The sequence below is a fragment of the Mus pahari genome, chromosome 5 (assembly GCF_900095145.1).
Source record: "Mus pahari chromosome 5, PAHARI_EIJ_v1.1, whole genome shotgun sequence".
NCBI lineage: Eukaryota > Metazoa > Chordata > Mammalia > Rodentia > Muridae > Mus > Mus pahari.
In genome coordinates, this window is record NC_034594.1 from 53138484 (window position 1) to 53159485 (window position 21002).

General features: G+C 45.5%; 2 protein-coding genes across 4 annotated transcripts in view; one reads left to right on the forward strand and one right to left on the reverse strand.

The window, feature by feature from the left end:
• Positions 1 to 413, forward strand: part of Plcd4 (phospholipase C delta 4) — a 25586-nt gene extending 25173 nt beyond the window's left edge. The window contains exon 17 of the mRNA XM_029538476.1: positions 322 to 413. The gene's annotated coding sequence lies outside the window, so the exon portion shown is untranslated. The remainder of the gene's footprint in view (positions 1 to 321) is intronic.
• On the reverse strand, positions 78 to 20979 carry Znf142 (zinc finger protein 142). Of its 3 annotated transcripts, XM_021198516.2 has the most exons (9): positions 20892 to 20979; positions 18540 to 18850; positions 13371 to 13970; positions 12111 to 12275; positions 9768 to 10592; positions 7609 to 7786; positions 3774 to 6672; positions 2977 to 3082; positions 78 to 1915 (listed from the first exon to the last, which is right to left on the reverse strand). In XM_021198516.2, the coding sequence occupies exons 2-9, from the start codon at positions 18814 to 18816 to the stop codon at positions 1446 to 1448; spliced, it is 5520 nt and encodes a 1839-aa protein (XP_021054175.1). In that variant the 5' UTR covers positions 18817 to 18850; positions 20892 to 20979; the 3' UTR covers positions 78 to 1445. The 3 variants fall into 3 exon arrangements, with proteins under 3 accessions (XP_021054175.1, XP_021054177.1, XP_029394333.1); XM_021198518.2 differs by lacking the exon at positions 13371 to 13970; XM_029538473.1 differs by lacking the exon at positions 20892 to 20979 and having other exon boundaries at positions 13371 to 13492; positions 18540 to 18608.
• Between the last annotated feature and the right edge of the window lie 23 nt (positions 20980 to 21002).

A 21002-nucleotide genomic window follows, 5' to 3' on the forward strand; every position in this document is an offset into this window, starting at 1 on the left:
AAGGTACTAAATTGCCTTGTCCCCCACCCCTGTTCCCCTAAGACAGTGTCTTACTATGTAGCCTAGGCTGTCCTAGAACTCACTATATAGACCAGGCTAGCCCCAAACTCAAGAGATCTGCCTCTGCTCCAGAGTGCTGGCATTTAAAGGCGTGAGCTGCTCTGACCAGCATACCTTGCCCTTATTAAGCAAATCTGATCTTTCTTCTAGTCTTTCCTGCCCTTCCCCCTTTTGTGCACTCTTATGCTAGAATTCTTATTCTTGCCCTAGGCTTAGTCCCATTCTCAGATTCTCTGTTAATCTTTCCTACCATCTGACTAGAAACACAGGGAGGGCCTCGAAGAACAATCTACAGATGCACAATCCTTTCCAACCTACAACTTCCTCAAAATCCAGAGCCAGCCAAAGGAACAATGAATGATCAAGGTTGCCGGCAAAGGTTGAGGAAGAATGCCTGACTCAAAACTATGACTCTAGAGAACAATGTACAGCCCTGAGTCCCCTCTGGACCGCTGCTCCTTAGCTGGTCTAAATAGAGCTTCTCTGTCCGATTTGGCTCTTGTATGGTGTGTCATTGTTGGGCAAGAAGGGGAAGTGGGGGGGGGGGGCTTGCGGTGCAGAGAAACCAAGTTTCTAAAGGCTCTCCTCTTTGTGCTGCCTAAGAAGGGAATGGAGGAGAAGCTTATAAGGAATGGGGCGAAAGCAGGCAGGGAGCATAGCCTTGCCTGGTTAGGCCTTTACACCGCCTCGATGCTTGTACTCTCTGATGATGATGCCGAGCGAGTCTTCCAACTGCTGATGAAAGCTGTTTCTGGGAAGAAGCAGAATAAGCAAGGATCCTCTGCTGACAAATAAGAGCTTGAAACCAGAAGCAAGGGAAGAGCAAGCCTGCACAGGTGATCCAGGTCTGTTTCACAGCTGCTTTGAGGTGGAAGAGACAAAGGACAGAGGCCCAGGAAGAGAGAGGGCAAACGCAGACGACAACCCAGGAACGTAGGACAGGGATCCAAACAGGTCTGTTAAACTGGTAATCTTCTGTTTACATGCGTTACAGAGCACTAGGCACAAGGACACATGCAATTAAGTACAACTGTTTAGAAAATGGTGAAAGAAAATAGAATTTGAAGCAGTAAAAAGGAAAGAGATGATGGAGAGAAAAAAACAAAGCCCTTACAGCCAGGGCCTCTGATGCAACAATGGTGGACGCTGGAAATTAAGTCACAGGTCAACCATAGTACTACTCAAGAAGTCAATGCTTTAGTCCAAGCCTATCTTTTATATAACTGTTGATTTCATAGGGTCCCAAGGGTGGAGAGTGTGTTCCAGCCACACTGACATCCCAAAGCCAGTCCTCCCTCAGTTCCTAAGTTCCTCAGGCTAGCTATAGTTCCAGTTTGCATATCTTGGACTATATGTTCTTCCTACACCAGAGGTGAGGAAGGGCCTCAGCCCTCAGGTCCAGTAGGGGGAGTGGGAGGAGCAGGAGGACTGGGATCTTCCAGCTTCACATCATGTAGATGCACTGTCGGAGTGGTAGGGTCTTTGCCAACACCCTGGTTGGGGTCAGCCTGGTCAGGGTGGTGCCTACGCACATGCTTGACCACCTGGAACTTTTGCTTGGCCTTGTAGCTGCAGAGGCGGCAGAAGAATGGGTGGCGATCGGTATGGGTAAGAGCATGATGTCGCAGTCCAGCAGCCCAGCGGAAAGCACGGTGGCAAACATTGCAAACATAGGGCTTGGCCTCACTGTGTTTTCGGAGGTGGGTACGCAGCAGGAAGCGTGTCTTGAATGCCTTGCCACACTGCTCACACATGAAAGCCCGTGCCTCTCTGTGCCGTGTCTCCCGGTGTACACGCAGTGCGTCAGCCCGGTTGGTGCAGTACTCACACTCAGGACATTGGTATGGCTTCAGTCCTATAGAACAAGCACAAATCACCATGGAAGAGGGAGGAAAGGGTCAGTGAGTCTTAAGTCAGTATGATACTTAGATAGAGACAACATGGCAGCAAGCTAACAACCATACTGTTCTGTCCCAGGCACACCTGACATACTGGTATCCTTCTCCACTCAGTCCTTGTATATACACAGGTTCCAATGGATGTGGACAACTAACTGGACTTGTAACTAACTAACCTACCTAACAGTAAAGAATACTCAACTATGATGGGTATTAAATGGGAAACTACTCCTCCCTTAGTCATATGACACTACAAAACTTAAGACTCCATTTAGACACACTTTCTTATCAAACTAAATAAAGAAAAGAGAGAGAGAGAGGAAAAAAATATTCAAAAAAGGAAGAGGTAAAGATACTCCCATATGGGGGCAATGACATGCCACAATTGAAGGTACCCAGTCATCAACCCTTTACAGAGAACCCATAGTTCTCTGTAGTGGATTCCATATGCTAGAGCGCAAAAGACAAACTTAGGGCTAGAAAGATGACGGGTTAAGAGCACTGGCTGCTCTTCCAGAGGAGCCGGGTTCAATTCCCAGCCCCATATGTAGCCCACAACTGTGTATAACTCCAGTTCTAGGGGATTTGGCACCCTCACACATACATGCAGTCAAAACACCAGTGCACACAAAAAATATATATCTTAAAAGAAAATCACCTTTCTCCTCACTCACAATCATTCTACCACATCACAGAGAAACCAAGTATCTCTCAGTAGTTACTAAAAGTTGAGGTTGGAGGTTCTTCGTGTGTGACCAACCCTATATATGTGTGAATGTGTAACAGGGGAAGCTTTGTAAATACACTTGCCCAGGCTTTCGAGTAAAACTCTTTGGATTCTATTCAATGGGCTGAGGAGCCATTTCTAGTATTTGTTCTTCTAGTATATTCCCCATTCCTAGTGTGAAAGAAAACTAGGCCTGAATCTGAGTGAGGATACCAACAAACGTCTCAGGGAGGGCAGGGTTTCCAGAGAACAGGGAATCCTCTGAGCAGGACAGTCAGCTCATGCACTCACCTGTGTGCTTGGTCATGTGATATTTGAGTTGGTTGACCCACTTGCACTTGTACCCACACTCAGGGCATAGGTACTTCCGTTCCTCTTTATGGATCCGCATGTGGTACTGGAAGGAAGAGCAAATGCAGAAGGTTTACTCCCCACACAACGCGGTGCTTCTCCTTAGGGCTCAGTTGTTTCTTACTAGCTGTGTTACTGGGTAAGCCAACCCCTAATTCTGTCTAATAATCTTTAACATGGGAACAGTGCAAGCACCTGTGTGTGTGTGTGTGTGTGTGTGTGTGTGATATGGGTGACTGATCCCAAGGCCTGTGTATATTATTAGGCAAGCACTCTTATCCCTGAGTTCCCTACCCAGGGACCCAACTTGAATTTTCAAAGGATTAAAATGCAGTACTGGGAAATTTTAAGTGTTTAATAAATGCTAGCTATTACTACCCAGATTATTCTCAAAGCACTGCATGGCAGTTATTGAATTTATCTTTACAGAAGCTCATAAAGTTGTGTTATTCCTTTTACAGATGAAGAATCTAAGTTTTGAGAAGTTAAGGAACCTATTCAGAGTCACAATGGAATTATGTGTTACAGATTCCAGTGCTCAGCAATTAAGAGCACTGGTTGTTCTTCCACAGGACCAGGATTCAGTTTCCAAAATCCAAATGGCAGCTCACAACTGTTCTTAGCGCTAGTTCTAGAGGATCTGACACCCTCTTTTTGCTTTGTAGGCCTCTCTCTCTCTCTCTCTCTCCCCCCCTCCCTCCCCCCCCCCCCCCCCCCCCCCCCTTACAGAATCCAACCTTGAGTCGAGAAGGGTCTGCACAGGCATAGGAGCAGAGGTGACAGTGGTAAGGCTTTTCCCCAGTGTGAATGCGGCTGTGCCAGGTGATCTTCTGCCGATTTTTGGTGCTATAGGCACAGTCAGTACACTTGTAGAGCCGGGTACCTCCATGTCCCTTTACATGGTGATCAAGCACCAATTGATGGCGACATACAAAGTCACAAAAGGGGCAGCAAAGAGAGGGCTGGCCAGCATCCCCATCTGAGGGGGCTGTTGAAGACTCCTCGTGCTGTTCCAGGTAGTGTTTCACCAGGCCTACTCGCTCCCGGGCAGCAAAGCTGCAGAGCTGGCAGCGGTGGCTGAAATGATGTTGCCTCCGATGCTCATCTAGTGCTGGCCGGTTAGGGAAAGACTCCTGGCAGGCCCCACACTCCAACCTTGGGTGCTGTTTACGGGTGTGTCCTCGCAGGCTGGCAGGACTGGGACAGAGCAGGCCGCAGTGGGAACAGTGCAAGGGGCCCTCGGTGACCTCTACAGGACAGCCAGAGGAAGGAGGTGTGGGTTCTGGGTGTCGTCGCAGAGCATGCTGCTTGAGTGCTGTTTCTGAGCTAAACTGGGCCTCACACTGAGTGCAGGAAAAGGAAGGGGTGCCTTGGTGGCAGCTGTTGACATGGCGAGTGATGTCATGACGAAGATAACCACTATAGTCACACAGTGGACAGAAGTGAGTGGGTGTTTTGTCATGTACTCGTAGTTGATGCAAGCGCAGTTTTGAGTTGGTACCAAATGTCTGAGGGCAGGAGCTGCAAGGGATGCGTCCAACACCTGTGTGTCGAGACTGGTGGGCCTCTAACCGGTACCGTCTAGTAGTAGAAAAGTCACAGAAAGGGCACTGATGTGGCTTCACACCCTCATGCTTGAGCCGCCGGTGCTGCTGAAGGCACCGGCTTTGCTTGCAGGTAAAGCCACAGTCCCCACACTGCAGAAGGGGCCGGGGGCCAGAGGCTGGGGATGCAGTGGGATGTCTCCGCTTTTGATGGAGCCTCAGTGCAGCAGCAGCAGGAGCAGTGAATGGGCAGAGACCACAGTGCAGCTCTCCAGACTCAAGGGGGCAGCCCTGGGTCTGGTGAGTCCTCAGGGTCCGTTCCTGCTGACAGCTAAAGGGACATGTGGGGCAGGAGAAGAGGGCACCCTTTTGCTTCTGAACCACAGCTGTGTCCCTATCATCAGGACTGGAATCTGTACTCCCAGTATTCAGGAGGGTAGAGTCCCCATTGTTAAGAGGAAGCACAACTGCACGGGTCTGGGGGCGCTCACGCTTTCTTCTCTGGCCATGCCCCCCTCTGCAGCCTTCAGTCACATGGGAGGTAATAGAAGAAAGTCGAGAACAAAGGAATGTGCATGAGCTGCAGTGAAACTTGCCTTGCTCAAAGTGGAACTTCTCAGAGGTCCCTGTGGGTAAGGAGTTTCCTGGTGGAGAGGTTGGGAAGTCAGAGGGTGTGGGAAGAGGTTCCTCAACTCCTGGCTCCCCAGGGAGCTCAGAAGGAGCATCTTTTGGAAGCAAGAGTTCTACCTTTGATGGTAAAGGTGGGGGCTTCCTACTTTCAGCATCCTGTGAGGGTTGGCTACCTGGGAGCTGAGGAGTGGGAGAGACAGGTTTGGGCAAAGCCTTATTCTTTCTGAGAAGAACAGGGCATTTCTTCATCATGTGGGTGCTTAGGCCACGCTGTTGCTTAAAGCTAGCTCCACACTCAGGGCATAGGAGGGGCTCTCGGCGACCTTGGCACCCCGATTTGGAGTGCAGAGTTAGGGCTTTTTCCCGGCGAGTGATAAAAGGACAGTGTGGGCAGCGGAAGGCTCTTCCTTCTCCTTGGATCACGACCATTTGTACCCGGCCCTCCAACACCAACGCTTCTGCTTGTTCCTTGTCCTGTCTCCTCATGGCCTTAAGTAGTGACTCTGACTCAGGAAACGGAGGCAATGGTACAGTCTCAGCAGTCAGAGCTGCCTTGAATGTGTTAGGTGCCTCCTCAGAGATTAGGGGATTTCTGGGAGGCTCAGACGCTAGCTTCTCTAGAATGGGCTCTTCCTCAGCAACCAAGGCAGGAGTCTCAACACTGTCAAAGCTGGACAGTTCTGGCTCTTCTAGTCCACCTGGTCTTTCTGTTCCCAGTGGTCCTGAGGGATCTAGAGGCCTGAACTCCATAGTGGCTGTTTCGGTGAGCTCCTCAAGGGGTGGTGACTCGGTCTCAGGTTCTAGCTCTACTCTCAGGGCCTCCAAGTGTAGTGTGCAACCACCCTCTTCTACCTCTCCCAGGCTGGGGCTGCCAACCTGGTCATCCTCTTGGGGAGCCTCAATGCCATCTTGTCTTTTGGTGCCGGCCTCCTCATTTGTCTCTTGCGGGGCCTGGTCCACACTGGAGCTGGCCACAATCTCATGTTCATGGTCTTCTCTCTCGGGCTGGGCAGACAACTGGCTTGAAGGTCCTGAGTCTGAAGGAGGTGCCAGGCACTGCCTAGCCCCCTCCAACTCTTGGCTAGCATTGCAGAACTGCCAAACCTGGTCCCCTGGCATGTAGCCATGGACCTTACGCTTGTGGAAGAAGAGTGTGGTATTGCTAAAGGTACGGTAGTCACAGAGGGCGCAGTGAAACTCACGGAGATGAGTGTGCTTGCAGTTCTCATGGCTCAGGAGGGCCTGCTTGTGGCGGCTCTGATAGCTACAATAGCGGCAGGGATAGAGTGGGGCAGGTGTGCCAGGGTGGTGCTGGGAAGCCATGTGCTTCTGCAGCTCATACTTCCGCTTGCAGGCAAAGGCACACACCTCACACATGAGAGACTTGCCCTGGTGCCGTAGTTTGTGGCTGCTCAGCTGATCAGCCCGATGGCAGCGGTAGGAGCACTGGTTGCATTGGTATCTGGGGAGAAGGGCAAAGAAGAGGCAATCACAACAATAAACCCTAACAGTTAGCAGTCACTGGCTCAATGCTTTGGGCGGGGTCTGCACTCTGCGCTGCATGTGAACCAGTTGATTTAACCAGCCCTCCACCATCCTGTGAGATAGGTGAGGCCAGGCACTGAAGTTAAGAGCCTGCCTAAAGGCTGCAAAGGAGGGATGAACAAAGCCTAGCTTCAGAGCTGCGTCTCTCTAGTCTCTACTCTACACTGCTCCTACCCCTAACCCCAACAAGGTGCTGGGGATTGGACTCAGTCAGGGCTTTGTGCATACTAGCAAAGTGTTCTACCAGAATTCCTAAACGACTTCCTATAGAAAAGTAATCTTGAGTAGAGCGGGGCAGGTGTGCCGGGATGGCATTACCCACATGAATTCTAAGGAACTGGCACAGCAATAGCCCCATGGAGCAGGTTTTTGTGTTTTGCTGTCAATCCCCAGTAGAGGCATAAAAATCTATGGACCAAGCTGCCAGGCAGTTATGTCCACAAGTTAGAGAATTTGTCCGGATCTTAAAGTAGCCATTTGGTGCCATTTAAGTGTGTAGATCCATTTTCCTGAGACCAAATTCTAAGAACTCAAGTAATACTTTTTTTAATGTGTAGGTTCTGAGGATTGAACTCCTCAAACTGTCATGATTACAGGCGAGCATTTTACTGACTGAGCCATATCCTCAGCCCCCAAGTGACACTTTAATCTCCATTTTCCTTCTCCTGGCCCAGAATGTTCTCACCATGCAGAATGGGCCCCAGGTGCAGGGCTCAACTGTATGAGATGGAGCTAAGATGATAGTATCAGAGAATGGTGTTAGAATGGAGAAAGCAGTAGGGCCAGAACCCTGATTCAAGAGCTAACTAGCATAATGTTCTTGGGACAGGGACAGAAACGTATGTGCTCTTACCTGAGATCCCCTGCATGTTTCCGCATGTGCACACTCAGGTAGTGCTTCCACTTGGTGACATAGCCACATTCAGTACACATGTAATCCTTGGTGTTGGAGTGGGTCAGCATGTGCTTGGATAGGTAGCTAACATCTCGGCAAGTGAAGTCACAGAGCTCACATTTGTGAGGTTTCTCTCCTTATATTGTGTGTAGGGGAAAGAACACAGGTCAGATATAGATTGACTGAGCAGCAAGTTTGCTATGATGCCAGGCAGGATCAAAGCTTTATGAACTACCAGGTATGTAGCAAACTCCACAAGAAACAAGGTACACTAGAGTTGTCTCAAGACAGTTCCTCCAATTCCTATACTAAAGAGAGGAAGAAAATGAGCGCTGAGTAAGCCTTGAACGATTAAAGTCTACCTTTGCTTTGCTTTAAAAAAAAAAAAAAGGTAGTTGGCAGCTGTAGCTTAATTCCTTCTCATTTCCTGAGTACAGATTAAAACAAGAGAAGAAACAGAACTGGGACTCTAGATTCCAACAGAGAAGCAACAGCCAGCATTTATACAATGCTCACTATGTGCCTGAGCACTGTATAAAGTGTCTCCTCTCTGAGTCTTCATAACAACACTATGAAGGTGCTATGATTATCACTATTTTATAGATGGGAAAAATCAAGGCACAGAGAAATCACAGAGCTATTTTATTAAATGGTGGACCACATGGCCTTAGGCAGCCTGTTTCCTTATTTACATAAAGGGACCAACAAAATATAGACCTCACATGGTTGATGTATTAAAGAAGACCTATCTGCCCAGCAGTGGTGGTCTACAGCTAGCCTGAGCGACAGAGAAAGTTTCAGGTCAGCTAGTGCAACACTTAAAACCACCTGTTTCAAAAAACCATCTATCCATCCATCCAAGTAAATAAATAAGGCATACCAAGTTGTCAGTGATACACAGTGAGAACTCAAGGATGAGCTATCCTAGTACTTGCTCAATACCTAGCACTAAGAGGCGAGTGGCCATGTTCCTTCAGGACCCTCCCTACCCCTTCACCCACCACTGTATGGTAAAGGGCAGGCAACATAGCTCTCTATGGTCTTACTGTAGATCAAAATTTAACTTCTCAATTAAATTTTTGTCTCTTATCTTTTCCTGCCTTGCTTACAAGATTGTAAAGGATGAAACTGGATAATACATATAAAACTATGTAACATGACACAGGCACAGATTTTGGGAAAGACCTTAGAAATGAGAGTCTGTGAATAAACTTCAGAAATGAAGAGTTCAATGGGGTAAACAATAGCTTTGACTAAACTGTCTAAAGATTATTCTACTAACCAGAGTTTCTGTAGGAAACTGGTTTAATGGCCCATCAATTCATAGAAGTTTGTACCAATCACAGAGATGGTACTGTAGCAGGAAGCCCAATTTAGCTGCTGTCTAGGCTTCAGTAATGCTAGCAACCAATTAAGAGTCTAAAATAAAACAAGTGCAGGGGCTGGAGAGATGGCTCAGCAGTTAAGAGCACTGACTGCTCTTCCAGAGTTCCTGAGTTCAATTCCCATCAACCACATGGTGGCTCACAACCATTAGTGGGATCCAATCAATGCCCTCTTCTGGTATGTCTGAAGACAGCTATAGTATTCACATACACGTAAAATAAATAAATCTTAAAACAAACAAAAAAAAACCAAGTACACTAGAGGCACTAGAGGTGACCTGTTCAGTTCTAAGGAAAGTCACAATGTATATGGATGGTTGATTATTCTCCCTTCTCCTATTCCAACAGACTATCCCAAAACTTGAATTATGAAGGAAGTTATCTGTTCTGGTCTGGAATTCTTCACTCTAAAAGGCTGAATATTCACCTGTCTGCACTTGACTAGGGGTACTAGAACTGGACAAGTGTGGGGAATGATAGTCCAGTGTTAGAACACAGGTTCCAAAATCATGCTACATGGATTCAGACGCTAGCATGACTACTTTTGCTAGTTAAATGACACTCAATTTATGTCTCACTTATGAACTTGGGATACTAGAGTTGTGCCCATAAACTTGAGGTCAGATGAAGCAATGTAAGCAATGCCCTTGGTGTGATGCTTAGTGCCCAGCAAAAGCCGACTATGAGCTTCACCACATTATTACACTGTTATAAGGATGAAAGCCATCTCACCAGTGTGCAGCAGCATGTGTCGGATAAGCACCCTTTTGTGGGCAGTGGCAAAGTTACACTCAGAGCACTGATGGATCTTCTCATGAGCATGCATCTTGCCAACGTGGTCCTGGTAGGCTACTGGGTTGAAGGTGGCAAAGGGACAGAAGGGGCACCGTAGCTCTTCACTGCCTGGGTGACCTTGTTTCTTATGTTTGCGGAACAAGTGCTTATTGGAGCAGGCAAAGTCACAGTGGGGACAGTGGAAAGCATAATGGCTCTTGTGGTGGACTTCCATGGCTTCAGCTGTGGCAAAGAGCATGGGACACGAGTGATGGCGGCACTCCACAGCCCGTACTCCATGGGTCTCCTTCAGGTGCTTTAAAAAGGCCTTACGGTCAGGTGCTACATACGTGCAGCCCTCCTGAAAGCAGTGTAGGGGTAATGGTTCTGCCGCAGCTGCTGCTGTGTGGCTTTTGAGGTGCTCCTTGAGTGCTTGGCTGAGGCGGAATTCCTCACGACAGACAGGACAGGCATAGGTGTCTGAGTAGAAGTTGGAAATATCCTCGTGCATGCTGGCCATGTGGCGGTTAAGTGCATTCCTCTCCACTGCACTGTAGTGGCACAGAGGACATCGGTGGGCCTTCTCGCCCAGCTCCCGCAGCAGGTGGGTCTTGAGTTTGCTCTTGCTGGTGAAGAACTTCTGACAGTTAGGGCACTGGAGGCTCGGGTCTGGAAAGTGCAGATGTAGGTGCTCTACCAAATGGGTCCGCTTCTTAAAGCAGCGTTTGCATTCTGGGCACATGTGTGTCTTGAAGAGAGACTCAGTGCCTGAAGCCACATGCCCTATGAAAGAGAATGCAGAGGGTTAGGAGTCAGATTCTCTAATAGGTCATTAGATAATGACAGAGAATAGAAGCCACAGTTTGTCCAGATACAAATATCATATGACCTTTCTTGTCATGAAAACTAAACATAATAAATAAAATAAAAGGTAAGAAATTCCTCTCTTAAGAGAAATAGACCACAAGGACTACCTGGTTCAAGTGTTTTCCCAAGTCACCCACTATTCCTAACTTTTATTTGGAGCCGCACAAGAGAATCTGCATAGAGCCTTCTTATTCTTGCTGCCCTTGCTTTATACAAAAAAGCTGAAAGATCAGCAGGGCTGATGAGAAAGAAAGAGCCTCATATGAGTGAGCAGAAAGAAAAGTACTCTAAACTTCCAAACACTGGCTCACCAAGCTCTAGAGAATTGAGTGATGGTAATAAATACAATCAGGTCTTTTTATTTACCAGACATAAATATAATCCCTGTGGGATGATTTTGTTTCTACTATGGGATGAAGTATTTCTATTGAGTTTGAAAGTGGAAGCAAAGATTCAGAAAAAAAAGTCTTAGGAAGTTAAGCAAAACAGGTAGATCATTGATAACCTGCACTATCTACACTATGAACAGAATCCCTTTTCCCTGCTAAAGAGGTCCCTGTCTGCACTGGATTGTTTTATGTCAATGTGACATAAGCTAACGTCATCAGTGAGGGGGGAACCTCAATTAAGGAAATGCCTTCATAAAATTGGGCTGAGGGCAAGCTTATAAGGCAAATTTTAATGACTGATGGAGGATGTGGGTGGTACGATTCCTGAGCTTGTGGTCCTGAGTTCTATAAGAAAGCAGGTTGAGCAAGCCAGTAAGTAGCACCCTTCCATGGCCCCTGCATCTGCTCCTACCTCCAGGTGCCTGGCTTGTTTTGAATTCCTTTCTTGATTTCAGTGATGAACAGTGATATGGAAGTGTATGTTCAATAAACCTTTTCATCCCCAACTTGCTTTTGGTCAAAGTACTTCATTATAGCAACTGGCTCAGGAACCTTCCCTACAAGAATAAATTATATTTACACTGCCCTATGCTACTAGCTTACCTGACCTATTAATATCTACTAGACTGTGTTGTGATTTTTAAGTCCTTGAGATGAAGCCTAAGGACTCACACATATTAAGGATTACTCTATTGTTACTTCCCTAGCCCTAGTTAGAATCTTGACTTTTGAGTCTAAGTAGAACAGAAAGAATACATGTAGGCTTGAGAAGTGGCTCAGTGGTTAAGAGCACTGACTGCTCTTCCAGAGGTTAATTCCTAGCAACTACATGGTGGCTCACAACCATCTGTAATGGGATCCTATGCCCTCTTCTGGTGTGTCTGAAGACACCTACATTGTACTCATATACAACAAACAAACAAACAAACAAACAAATGGATACAAACTGAAGCTCAGAAAACCAAAACCCAGAACCTAAATGCCAGGATCCTCACTACCCACTCCTCTCTACCATGAAGAGCTTCAATCTCAGTGATGTTATTACCTTCCAACTGCTGAGCCCCTTGGCTATTATCCAAGACTTTCTGGGAGTCTTTTTGGGCAACATTCTCCTCTTCCTCTACATCCTCCTCTTCAGCGGACTCCTGCCCAGGCAAAGGTGTACTTGCTTCCTCAGAAGGTTCTCTGTCTCCTGGAGGCAGTTGGGCAGCTGGGAACACATAAAACTTAGTCCACAAGAGCCAGTGACAGTACTGAATTCGGGCACTTTATTTACTGGCAAGCAAATTATCCTTCTCTCTTTTTAGTAGGAAAGGATCTTGGATGCCAAGTAAGTATATGTATTCTTACTCAAGACAGGGATATGAAGAGCAAGAGTAAAAACCTAGTCTAAAACCGTCAGACTCCTTGAATGTCAGAACTTTGAAGTTACTCGGAAGATGGGAGGGGTTAAGAGGCAGACAAGAGTAGAATGTTCTTCCTTGGGCCAGGTCTCTGGATCTAAAGGCTGGAATGGTTCACAGCAGAGACACATACCCTGACTGCTCATTGTTCTACTGAATAGTCTAATTTGGACTTCAGCCTTACACCTTGCCCCTGAAAGGCCTTCTCTTTCTAGATTTTAGAATAAAAAAGGGGCCCAGCAAGTCAAGTTCTCATAGTCTGTTGTCTCCTGGTCTATTTTCTGTTCCTGCTCCTACACTTAGCTCATTCTGGTTTTGTTGTTTTTGAGACTAAAAGGAGAAACTGATGAAGTATTACCCTTCCTGAGATTTCTTTTAAAAATAACCCTATTCCTTTTTACCCACTCTCACATTTATTTGAGATAAAATTACATATAGTCTAAGTTGGCTTGGACTTTGCTATATGGCTAAAGATGACCTTGAATTTCTAACCCCTGAAGTGCTAGGATTACAGACATGTGCCATTTCATCCAGCTCTAGTCTCACTCATCCTAAGGGCAATCTACAAACATTCCACTAGGAGCAACAGTCATTGACAGGCACTTATACCCTTAGGGTTTGAAATGAATCAACAGGAGATTCCTAAATAATTTCAGGTTATATGTTGCATAAGCCAAATTTCACTCTTTGTCTGAAACACTGGATTCCTTTTGCCTCATGTATTCTGATTGGTTAAATTTTCTAGAGCCTTTCCTAGATCACCCCAATAATTCCATTCTCTTAAGTCACTGACTACATTCTGTTGTATTCATGGAACAGTCATACTGTGAACAAATGTCTCTTATAAGAGATCAACTATGGCTACATTCTAGGCAGGGGACTATTGGACCCTGGCCATTTACCTGGCAGTAGCTCCTGGGATGGAAGGCCCTGAACAGCCGAAAGTTCTCCCTGTGCACTGGCTCCATGGCTCCGCTGATGCTGCCGGAAGAGTTTGACGTTGGAGCCCATGAAGCTGCAATGGCTGCAGTGGAAAGGGTAATGGGCCTGCCGATGTAGCTCCATTCCCTGCTGACTACCAAAAAGCAGGGAGCAGCCCCGGAATGAACAGGGCACAGGAACTGCCTTGTGGGTCTGTCTCAGGTGATGCTGCAGACCCTTGCGATCTTCAGCAGAGAACACACAGCCAGACTCTGGGCAGGAGAACATGTTGGGAGTGACCCGGTGAATCTTGAAGTGGCTCTTCAAGGCCTGGGGTTGGACAAACTCTTGTCTACATACAGGACATGGCAGGGGGCTATCTGGCAGGCTGGGGTCCTGCAGAGGGCCATGGAGGGTAAGGTTGCTGGAGGGCAGCTCTACAGAGCATGGGGGACTAGAGAGGTCCTGCACAGCCTGAATATGGGTCTCAGTGCACTGGTGCAGGGAGAGCAGAGTAGGCTCTGCAAAGCTCTGTTCACAGCGCTCACAGAAGTATACCTCCACCACCTTTACCAGGACACCTGCAGGCAGAGGACCGACAGAGAAAGGCACAGAATCAGATGGAACAAGACTAAGACTTGAAAGAGTTAGTCACTAGAAGAAATGTATGTGAATCTTTTCATAGTCATGGAGAATAGACAGACTTCAAGTCTGACTCTGTACTGGGCTATAATAAGCCTATAGGTCAGGGATAACCTGTCTGGTATCTGGCATATGTCTTCGGGTTTGTCATGTCTGGTGACATACTTGGCAAAAGATGTGTGCTTAGTAAGTGTGTTAATGAATCAACAAACAATAAAATCCAGAAAGCATTAAGAAAGAGTATTTGGAGGTAAAGTCTATAAAATGCCTACCATGTAAGCATGAAGATCCCCGGCACTGAGGGTGCAATGACAGGCAGATTCCAGAGCTTATTGGCTGGCCAGCCTAACCAAACTGGAAAGTTCCAGATACAGTAAGAGACCCTCCTCCCCCCTCCCCCCAAAAAAGGAGAGGGGTTGCTGAGAAGACATTTGCCACCAAACCAGATGACCTATATCCTGTATTCAATCCTCCGAACCCACATGGTAGAAGCAGAGAACTGAAGTCCACAAATTATTCACACGCGTGCGCGCGCACACACGCGCGTGCGCGCACACACGCGCGTGCGCGCGCGCACACACACACACACACGCACGCGCGCGTGCACACACACACACACACACACACACACACGCACGCGCGCGCGCGCGCGCGCGCGCACACACACACACCCCCACCAGAGCTAAATAAGATGCAAGGAAATAAAAATGTAGAGAGCAACTGAGAAAGATCCCTAATATTGATCTTTGTCATCTACAAAAGAGCATATATGTGCTCACATACAAATATGTACACACACCACACATACATACACAAAGGCAAATAAAAATTAGAAAGAAAATAAAAATGAGAAACTTTCAAGAGAATGACAGATGAGAAAAATTTCTAATGTAGATTATGAGAGGCATATTTTGCTCAAATAAAATTTAGAAAGTTTCAGTGGGCAGTGGTGGTGCACACCTTTAATACCAGCACTTGGGAGGCAGAGGCAGGTGGGTTTCTGAGTTGGTGGGTTTCTGAGTTCGAGGCCAGCCTCGTCTACAGGATAGCCAGGGCTATACAGAGAAACCCTGTCTCCAAAAAAAAAAAAAAAAAAAATTAGTTTCAAGAGAACAATGATAAACTAGGAAAGATACCCAATATAAATGATGTGTTGGGCTGGAGAAATGGCTCAGTGTGAACAGCACTGGCTCTTCTTCCAGAAGACAGGCTCAATCCCCATCATCCACAGGTGTGTCTGAACTCCAGTTCTAGGGGATCTGTTATGTTGTTCTGGCCTCTACAGGCACCAAGCACACATGGACATACATGTAGGCAAAATAGCCATACATAAATATCAACAAGCTAAGGAATATGTGTCGCTTTCAAAGTCTATAAAGAAAATTTCAGACAAAAAATTCATAAAAGGGGGCTGGTGAGATGGCTTAGGACTGCTCTTCCGAAGGTCCTGAGTTCAAATCCCAGCAACCACATGGTGGCTCACAACCATCCGTAAGGAAATCTGGTGCCCTCTTCTGGAGTGTCTGAAGACAGCTATAGTGTACTCACATATAATAAATAAATCTTAAAAAAAAAATCATAAAAGAACCTTCTTTTCAGAAGAGCTAGATACAATAATTGCTATTTTTTAAAGGAATGACTAGATCTTGATAATGGCAAGATTTAGTCTTCCAACTGCTCTGAGAGGGACAATTTGGAATGCCCACCACAAAGTAAAGACCACACTTGTTAGTGGTAGAACAACAACTCAAGCACAAGGCAGCTTGGCTTACATTTTATTCTGCTGGCTGCTCTCTCTCTCTATTGTTATTTTGTTATTTTTTTTTTTAAAGATTTATTTATTATATGTAAGTACACTGTAGCTGTCTTCAGACACTCCAGAAGAGGGCATCAGGTTCCATTATGGATGGCTGTGAGCAACAATGTGGTTGCTGGGATTTGAACTCAGGACTTTCGGAAGAGCAGTCGGCACTCTTAACCACTGAGCCATCTCACCAGCCCTGTTATGTTTTTTATTCCATGGTGGTTGTAGTGAGACAAAGTCTGGTTGTCTTGAAACTCAAGGTTAGCAATAGGAAAGTAGATTCTAATAGCAGAGAGGGTAGTATCTGCTCAGCTACTGTGTTGTTTAAGGCTAATTATAAACATAAAGGCTGCATGTGTCTTTCATTCGATAACTTAAATAGTTAAGGCAGGGTAAAAAACCTCGGGCCAGGATTAAATAATTTCTACAACACACCCTCACCTATCAAAGTTATTTTTGTGTGACTACATATTAAATCTACTTTATCTTTTTAACCTGTGTGTAGTACTTCAGAGCACTGATAAATCTAAATGAAATTCTGCCCCATGGACCGAGATGTTTCCAACAACAACAACGCCAACATCAATAACATCCCATGTCTATATTCATGTGGGTCTTCCTGTGAGAGATGTTCCTGGAGTGGAATTACTATGACAGAATGTGCATATTGTAAAATTTGCTATAAAGCTAAACTGACCTTCAAAAGCTTAATTTGGGTTGTAGATGCAGCTCAGTGGTAGTATAACCAATAGCGACTACATACAATAACCTGGGTTCTTCACCTCAGACACAGACAGATTTATGTTCTAGACCAATCTAGTCTATATAGCAAATTTCCTTCCAAACCAGCCAGAGCTAGTGAAATCATATAAAAACCAACCAAACAAACCCCAGAGTTTTAAGGTATTATATATCCTTATATAGCCTCTCAACTCTAGGCATTTTTAAATATGTACACATTTTTAAAAAATTAATTTATTTTTATTTTATGAGCATTGATTAGTGTTTGCTTGCATTTATATCTGTGTAAGCGTATTAGATCCACTGGAACTGGAGTTACAGACAGTTGTGAGCTGCCATGTAAGTGCTGGAAAATAAACCCAAGTCCTTTGCAAGAAATTAAAAACAAACAAACAAACAAAAAAAACCAAAAAACTTAGTTTTTGCCAAAATTGAGAAGCAAAAAATAGCTTCTATTTTATTTATTTATCTATCTATCTATTTATTTATTTTTTTGGTTTTTCGAGACAGGGTTTCTCTGTGTAGTCCTGGTTGTCCTGGAACTCTCTTTGTAGACCAGGCTGGCCTCTAACTCAGAAATCGGCCTGCCTTTGCCTCCCAAGTGCTGGGACTTAGCTTCTATTTTATAACTATATGAAATGAAGTATTCTTCCATAAGGCTATTGTTTCTTTTTATTTCTTCTTTGTGAACTGCATATAGTCATTCATATTCATTCATTTATTCTCTCTCTTTTCAAGGCATCTTACTGTGTAGCCCTGACTGGCCTAGAATTCACTATGTAGACCTCTGGCTCAGAACATGCAGAAATCCTCCTCAGTCCTAGAATTAGAGGTGTGCACCACCATATCTAGCTTAAAAAAAAACAAAACTAACTAAAACTAAAATCAAAAACAGTGAACTCTTAAAATTTAAAAATACTGGCTTTTTACATTTTTTTACTTAAAAAAAACCAAAACACTCATTTATATAAAATGTGTATACATAACATGCACATGTGGAGGTCAGAGGACAACTCGTAGGAGTCGGTTCTCTCCTTTCACAACGTGGGCTCTAGGGACTAAACACAAGTCATCCTGCTTAGTGGCAAATGTCCTTATTCACTGAGGCATCTTGCCAGACCCCTAAACTTGATTATGTTAAAATGTTTCTCTGTTCTTTATTTTAGAGACAGGGCCCCAGTATGTAGCACTGGCTGGTCTTGAACTCACGGAGATTGGCCACCCTCTGTCTCCTAAGTATTGGGATTAAAAGCACAAACCAACACATAGTCCATTCATGCTCTCTTTTTACCCCTAGAGAGAACTCTTACATAGTCTAATTACCTAATTTTCCCCAGCATTCTTTGCTATTATCCTACACTGTCAGAAGACAAAGCTTAAAACTGTAACTGAGAGAAAGCAGTTAAAACACGGAGTTTGGTAAAAATGAAAGTTTTAGATGTACAGAGAATAAAGAGAAACTTCCTACTGGAATAAATAATATGCCCTCCTCTCTTAACAGCATGCCCTGGGTATGTGCTAGACACAGGAAACTAGAGCAAGGAAACAGCACTTTCTTCTGGAAAGCCTTGCCAAACTCAGGATGGCTGAAGAGGCTGGGCCTCTGGCCTAATCCTTGGCTGGCTTAGGGTCAGTACAGAGGAAAGTCTCCCCAAGGACTGTAAGAGCAAGGACAAGCCAAACTGGCAAGGGTGTCAAAAAGGTTTCTTGTTCTGGATTACTGCCCAGCACACACAAAACTCTTTGGGAATAAACTCTGCCAAAAGTTTGCTACAAAGCTGTATGTACCTTGCCAGCCTTCCATCAACATGCACCAACTGCAAACCAAATTATAGCATCTCAGGGTGTAAAAATAGCATGCTACCTTGTGTTCTCATCACATTCAAAGAGAAGGACCAAAAATAGCACAGATGAAAAAACTCAAGGCTGTGTCCCACTGGCCTGGTAGCAACTATGTTCGTACCTGAGGTCTCTTCAGGAGCTCCTGGGGACAGAGTTCCAGCTACTGCTTCCACAATGATCTCCATGTTCCCTGGACCTTCAGTAGCTGTGGCCTCTACCAGCAGGCAGCCTGGGTCAGCAGGCAAAGCTGCAGGCTCCCCAGGAGCACAGGTATTCTGGACAGGGCCCAGGATTCCATGGTTTGAGAGAGGTGGGGGAATCAACAAGAGTTCAGAGCACAGTCCATCCATCTCCCCAGTGCCGTTAGCCAGCTGGGATGCCAACACAGGGTCTGTCATTATCACTGATTTGTGTGCTGTGGCCTCCTAAATGCTGACAAACCAGAAAAAAAAAAAGCTATATATACATATATATACACACAGTTAGAACTCTTAATTTCTCTTAAGTTGGCCCACACATTTAAGCATTTCCTTCTATAGCAACATGCCACACTTTATTATTCTAAATGTTTTTTTTTTTTTTTTTTTTTAAATTTTATTTATTATATGTAAGTACACTGTAGCTGTCTTCAGACACTCCAGAAGAGGGCATCAGATCTTGTTACGGATGGTTATGAGCCACCATGTGGTTGCTGGGATTTGAACTCCGGACCTTTGGAAGAGCAGTCGGGTGCTCTTACCCACTGAGCCATCTCACCAGCCCTCTAAATGTTTTCAAAACAACATTCAACACAAAAATATGAGATTAAAGTCAGAATTAGTAGAGAACCAACAAGCTGAGGCTGACATTAAAGATTACAGGTTTTGTTTCTTGCTAAGTGACCCTGGCAACAAAACTGAATGGAGTCAAAGGCTCTCTCTCTTACTACTTGGTGATTTCATTCTTCCTCAGTATAGATATAATACGATTCCTTCACTTATGGTCCTCATTGCCCTACCTCCCCAGACATCCCCCCACTCTGCTCTCCTAACCTGATGATTTGCCATTCTCTGACTCATTACGCTCTTTTTTGCTTACAGACCCTTCTACTTTCTCACCCCTCCCATTCAACCCATCACAATCTCTTGTCTAGCTAGTCAGATACTCCTGAAGAAAATAAACATCATTTCTGCTATGAATGTGTCCTAAGGTTCTTAATTTTCTCTCTTCTGGGGTCTGACAGCCTTTAAATGTAGTTCTGTCAGCACACTGCACTGTTGTTTTTCTATCAATCTCCCTTCCTAGATGTATATAGCTCAGCTGTCCAGGAAATGGTGGTACATCCCTGAAGCTGGGGTGCTTGTCGGACACCTGATTTGGGGGGCTGAAAACTGAACTCGGGCTCTCAGGAGAGCAGCATTTACTCTTAACCACTGAGCCACTTCTCTAGTCTCACACTTTTTTTTTTTTAATGTGTTGCTAGGGATCAAGTCCAGGGCTCTGTGCATGCTAGGCAAGCACTGTACAAATGAGCTATTATGTATCCTAAGCACTGGATGTGTAGCTTTGAGCAGTTTATTGGCATTTTTCACTTCACTGGACCCTAAGCATTAACAAGACAAAATGAAGATTCTAGTGGACCAGTTGAGTTGCAGTAAACCCAGATCTTTTAAACTAAGGTATCAAGCTATTGGTTCCTCAAATACAAGGTAAATTTCCAATTCACTAACTTACTAAAGTCTCCAGTGGGAACACAACTGAGAAACAAACGAATTAAACTGCATGTCCTGTTAAACACGACTGAAATAAATGAGACGATCTTTTTAAACTTCCAGGACTCAGGAGGCAGAGGCAGGCAGCTATCTGTGCATTTGAGGCCAGCCTGGTATAGTGAGTTCCAGGACAGAGCTAAGCAGCCAGGCCCTGTTTCAAACAAAACTGGGTCACTGACTATGCTCCAGGTGAGAGTAGCTAGTCCTCATTCTACAGAATTTCTAAACGTAAAAACAGCAAGAGGGCTGGAGAGATGGCACAGTGATTAAGAGCACTGACTGCTCTTCCAGAGGTCCTGGGTTCAATTCCCAGCAACCACATGGTGGCTCAGAACCATCTGTTAATAGGATCCAATGCCTTTTTCTCCTGGGTCTGAAGAAAGCAACCGTGTACTCACATACATAAAATAAACAAATATGTCTTTAAAAAACAAAACAGCAAGAACAAGACAGGAATTCAAGAAGGTGGCAGGGAAGTGCACTTCCGTGGTCAGCCAGGCTTTTTGTAAACCACAGCCTCCACGGACTATTGATTATTGCTGCTCTAGGCGGTCTTCCAGCCCATCACATGGCCCCAGGAAGGTGCGGCGGAGGAGGTAGGAGAGAGGCAGAAAGAAGTAACGCGCTTTTGAGACCGGAGAAGCAAGGGTCACCGAAGCCTGGGGAACAAGCAACCCTGCGTAGGCACCTCACTTCCCACGCGCCTCTGGGCTTTGACTCACCGTGTGGCCTTGAGCCGACGCACTTGCCTCGCTTTTCTGTCTGTAAAGTGGAGGCGGCGACAGTCAAGTCACGAGATACAGCGGAGGAGAAAGGCGTTTTGGAATCTGCAA

Bases quoted from the DNA above. Each gene is read 5' to 3' on its own strand.
- Znf142 (XM_021198516.2), bottom strand. From the start codon at position 18,816: ATGACAGACCCTGTGTTGGCATCCCAGCTGGCTAACGGCACTGGGGAG. The intron at 7,787-9,767 runs GTGAGATGGCTT...ACACAATATAAG, and splicing joins ACACATGCTGCTGCACACTG to GAGAGAAACCTCACAAATGT. The intron at 3,083-3,773 runs GTTGGATTCTGT...TCTTCCTTCCAG, and splicing joins CAGACCCTTCTCGACTCAAG to TACCACATGCGGATCCATAA.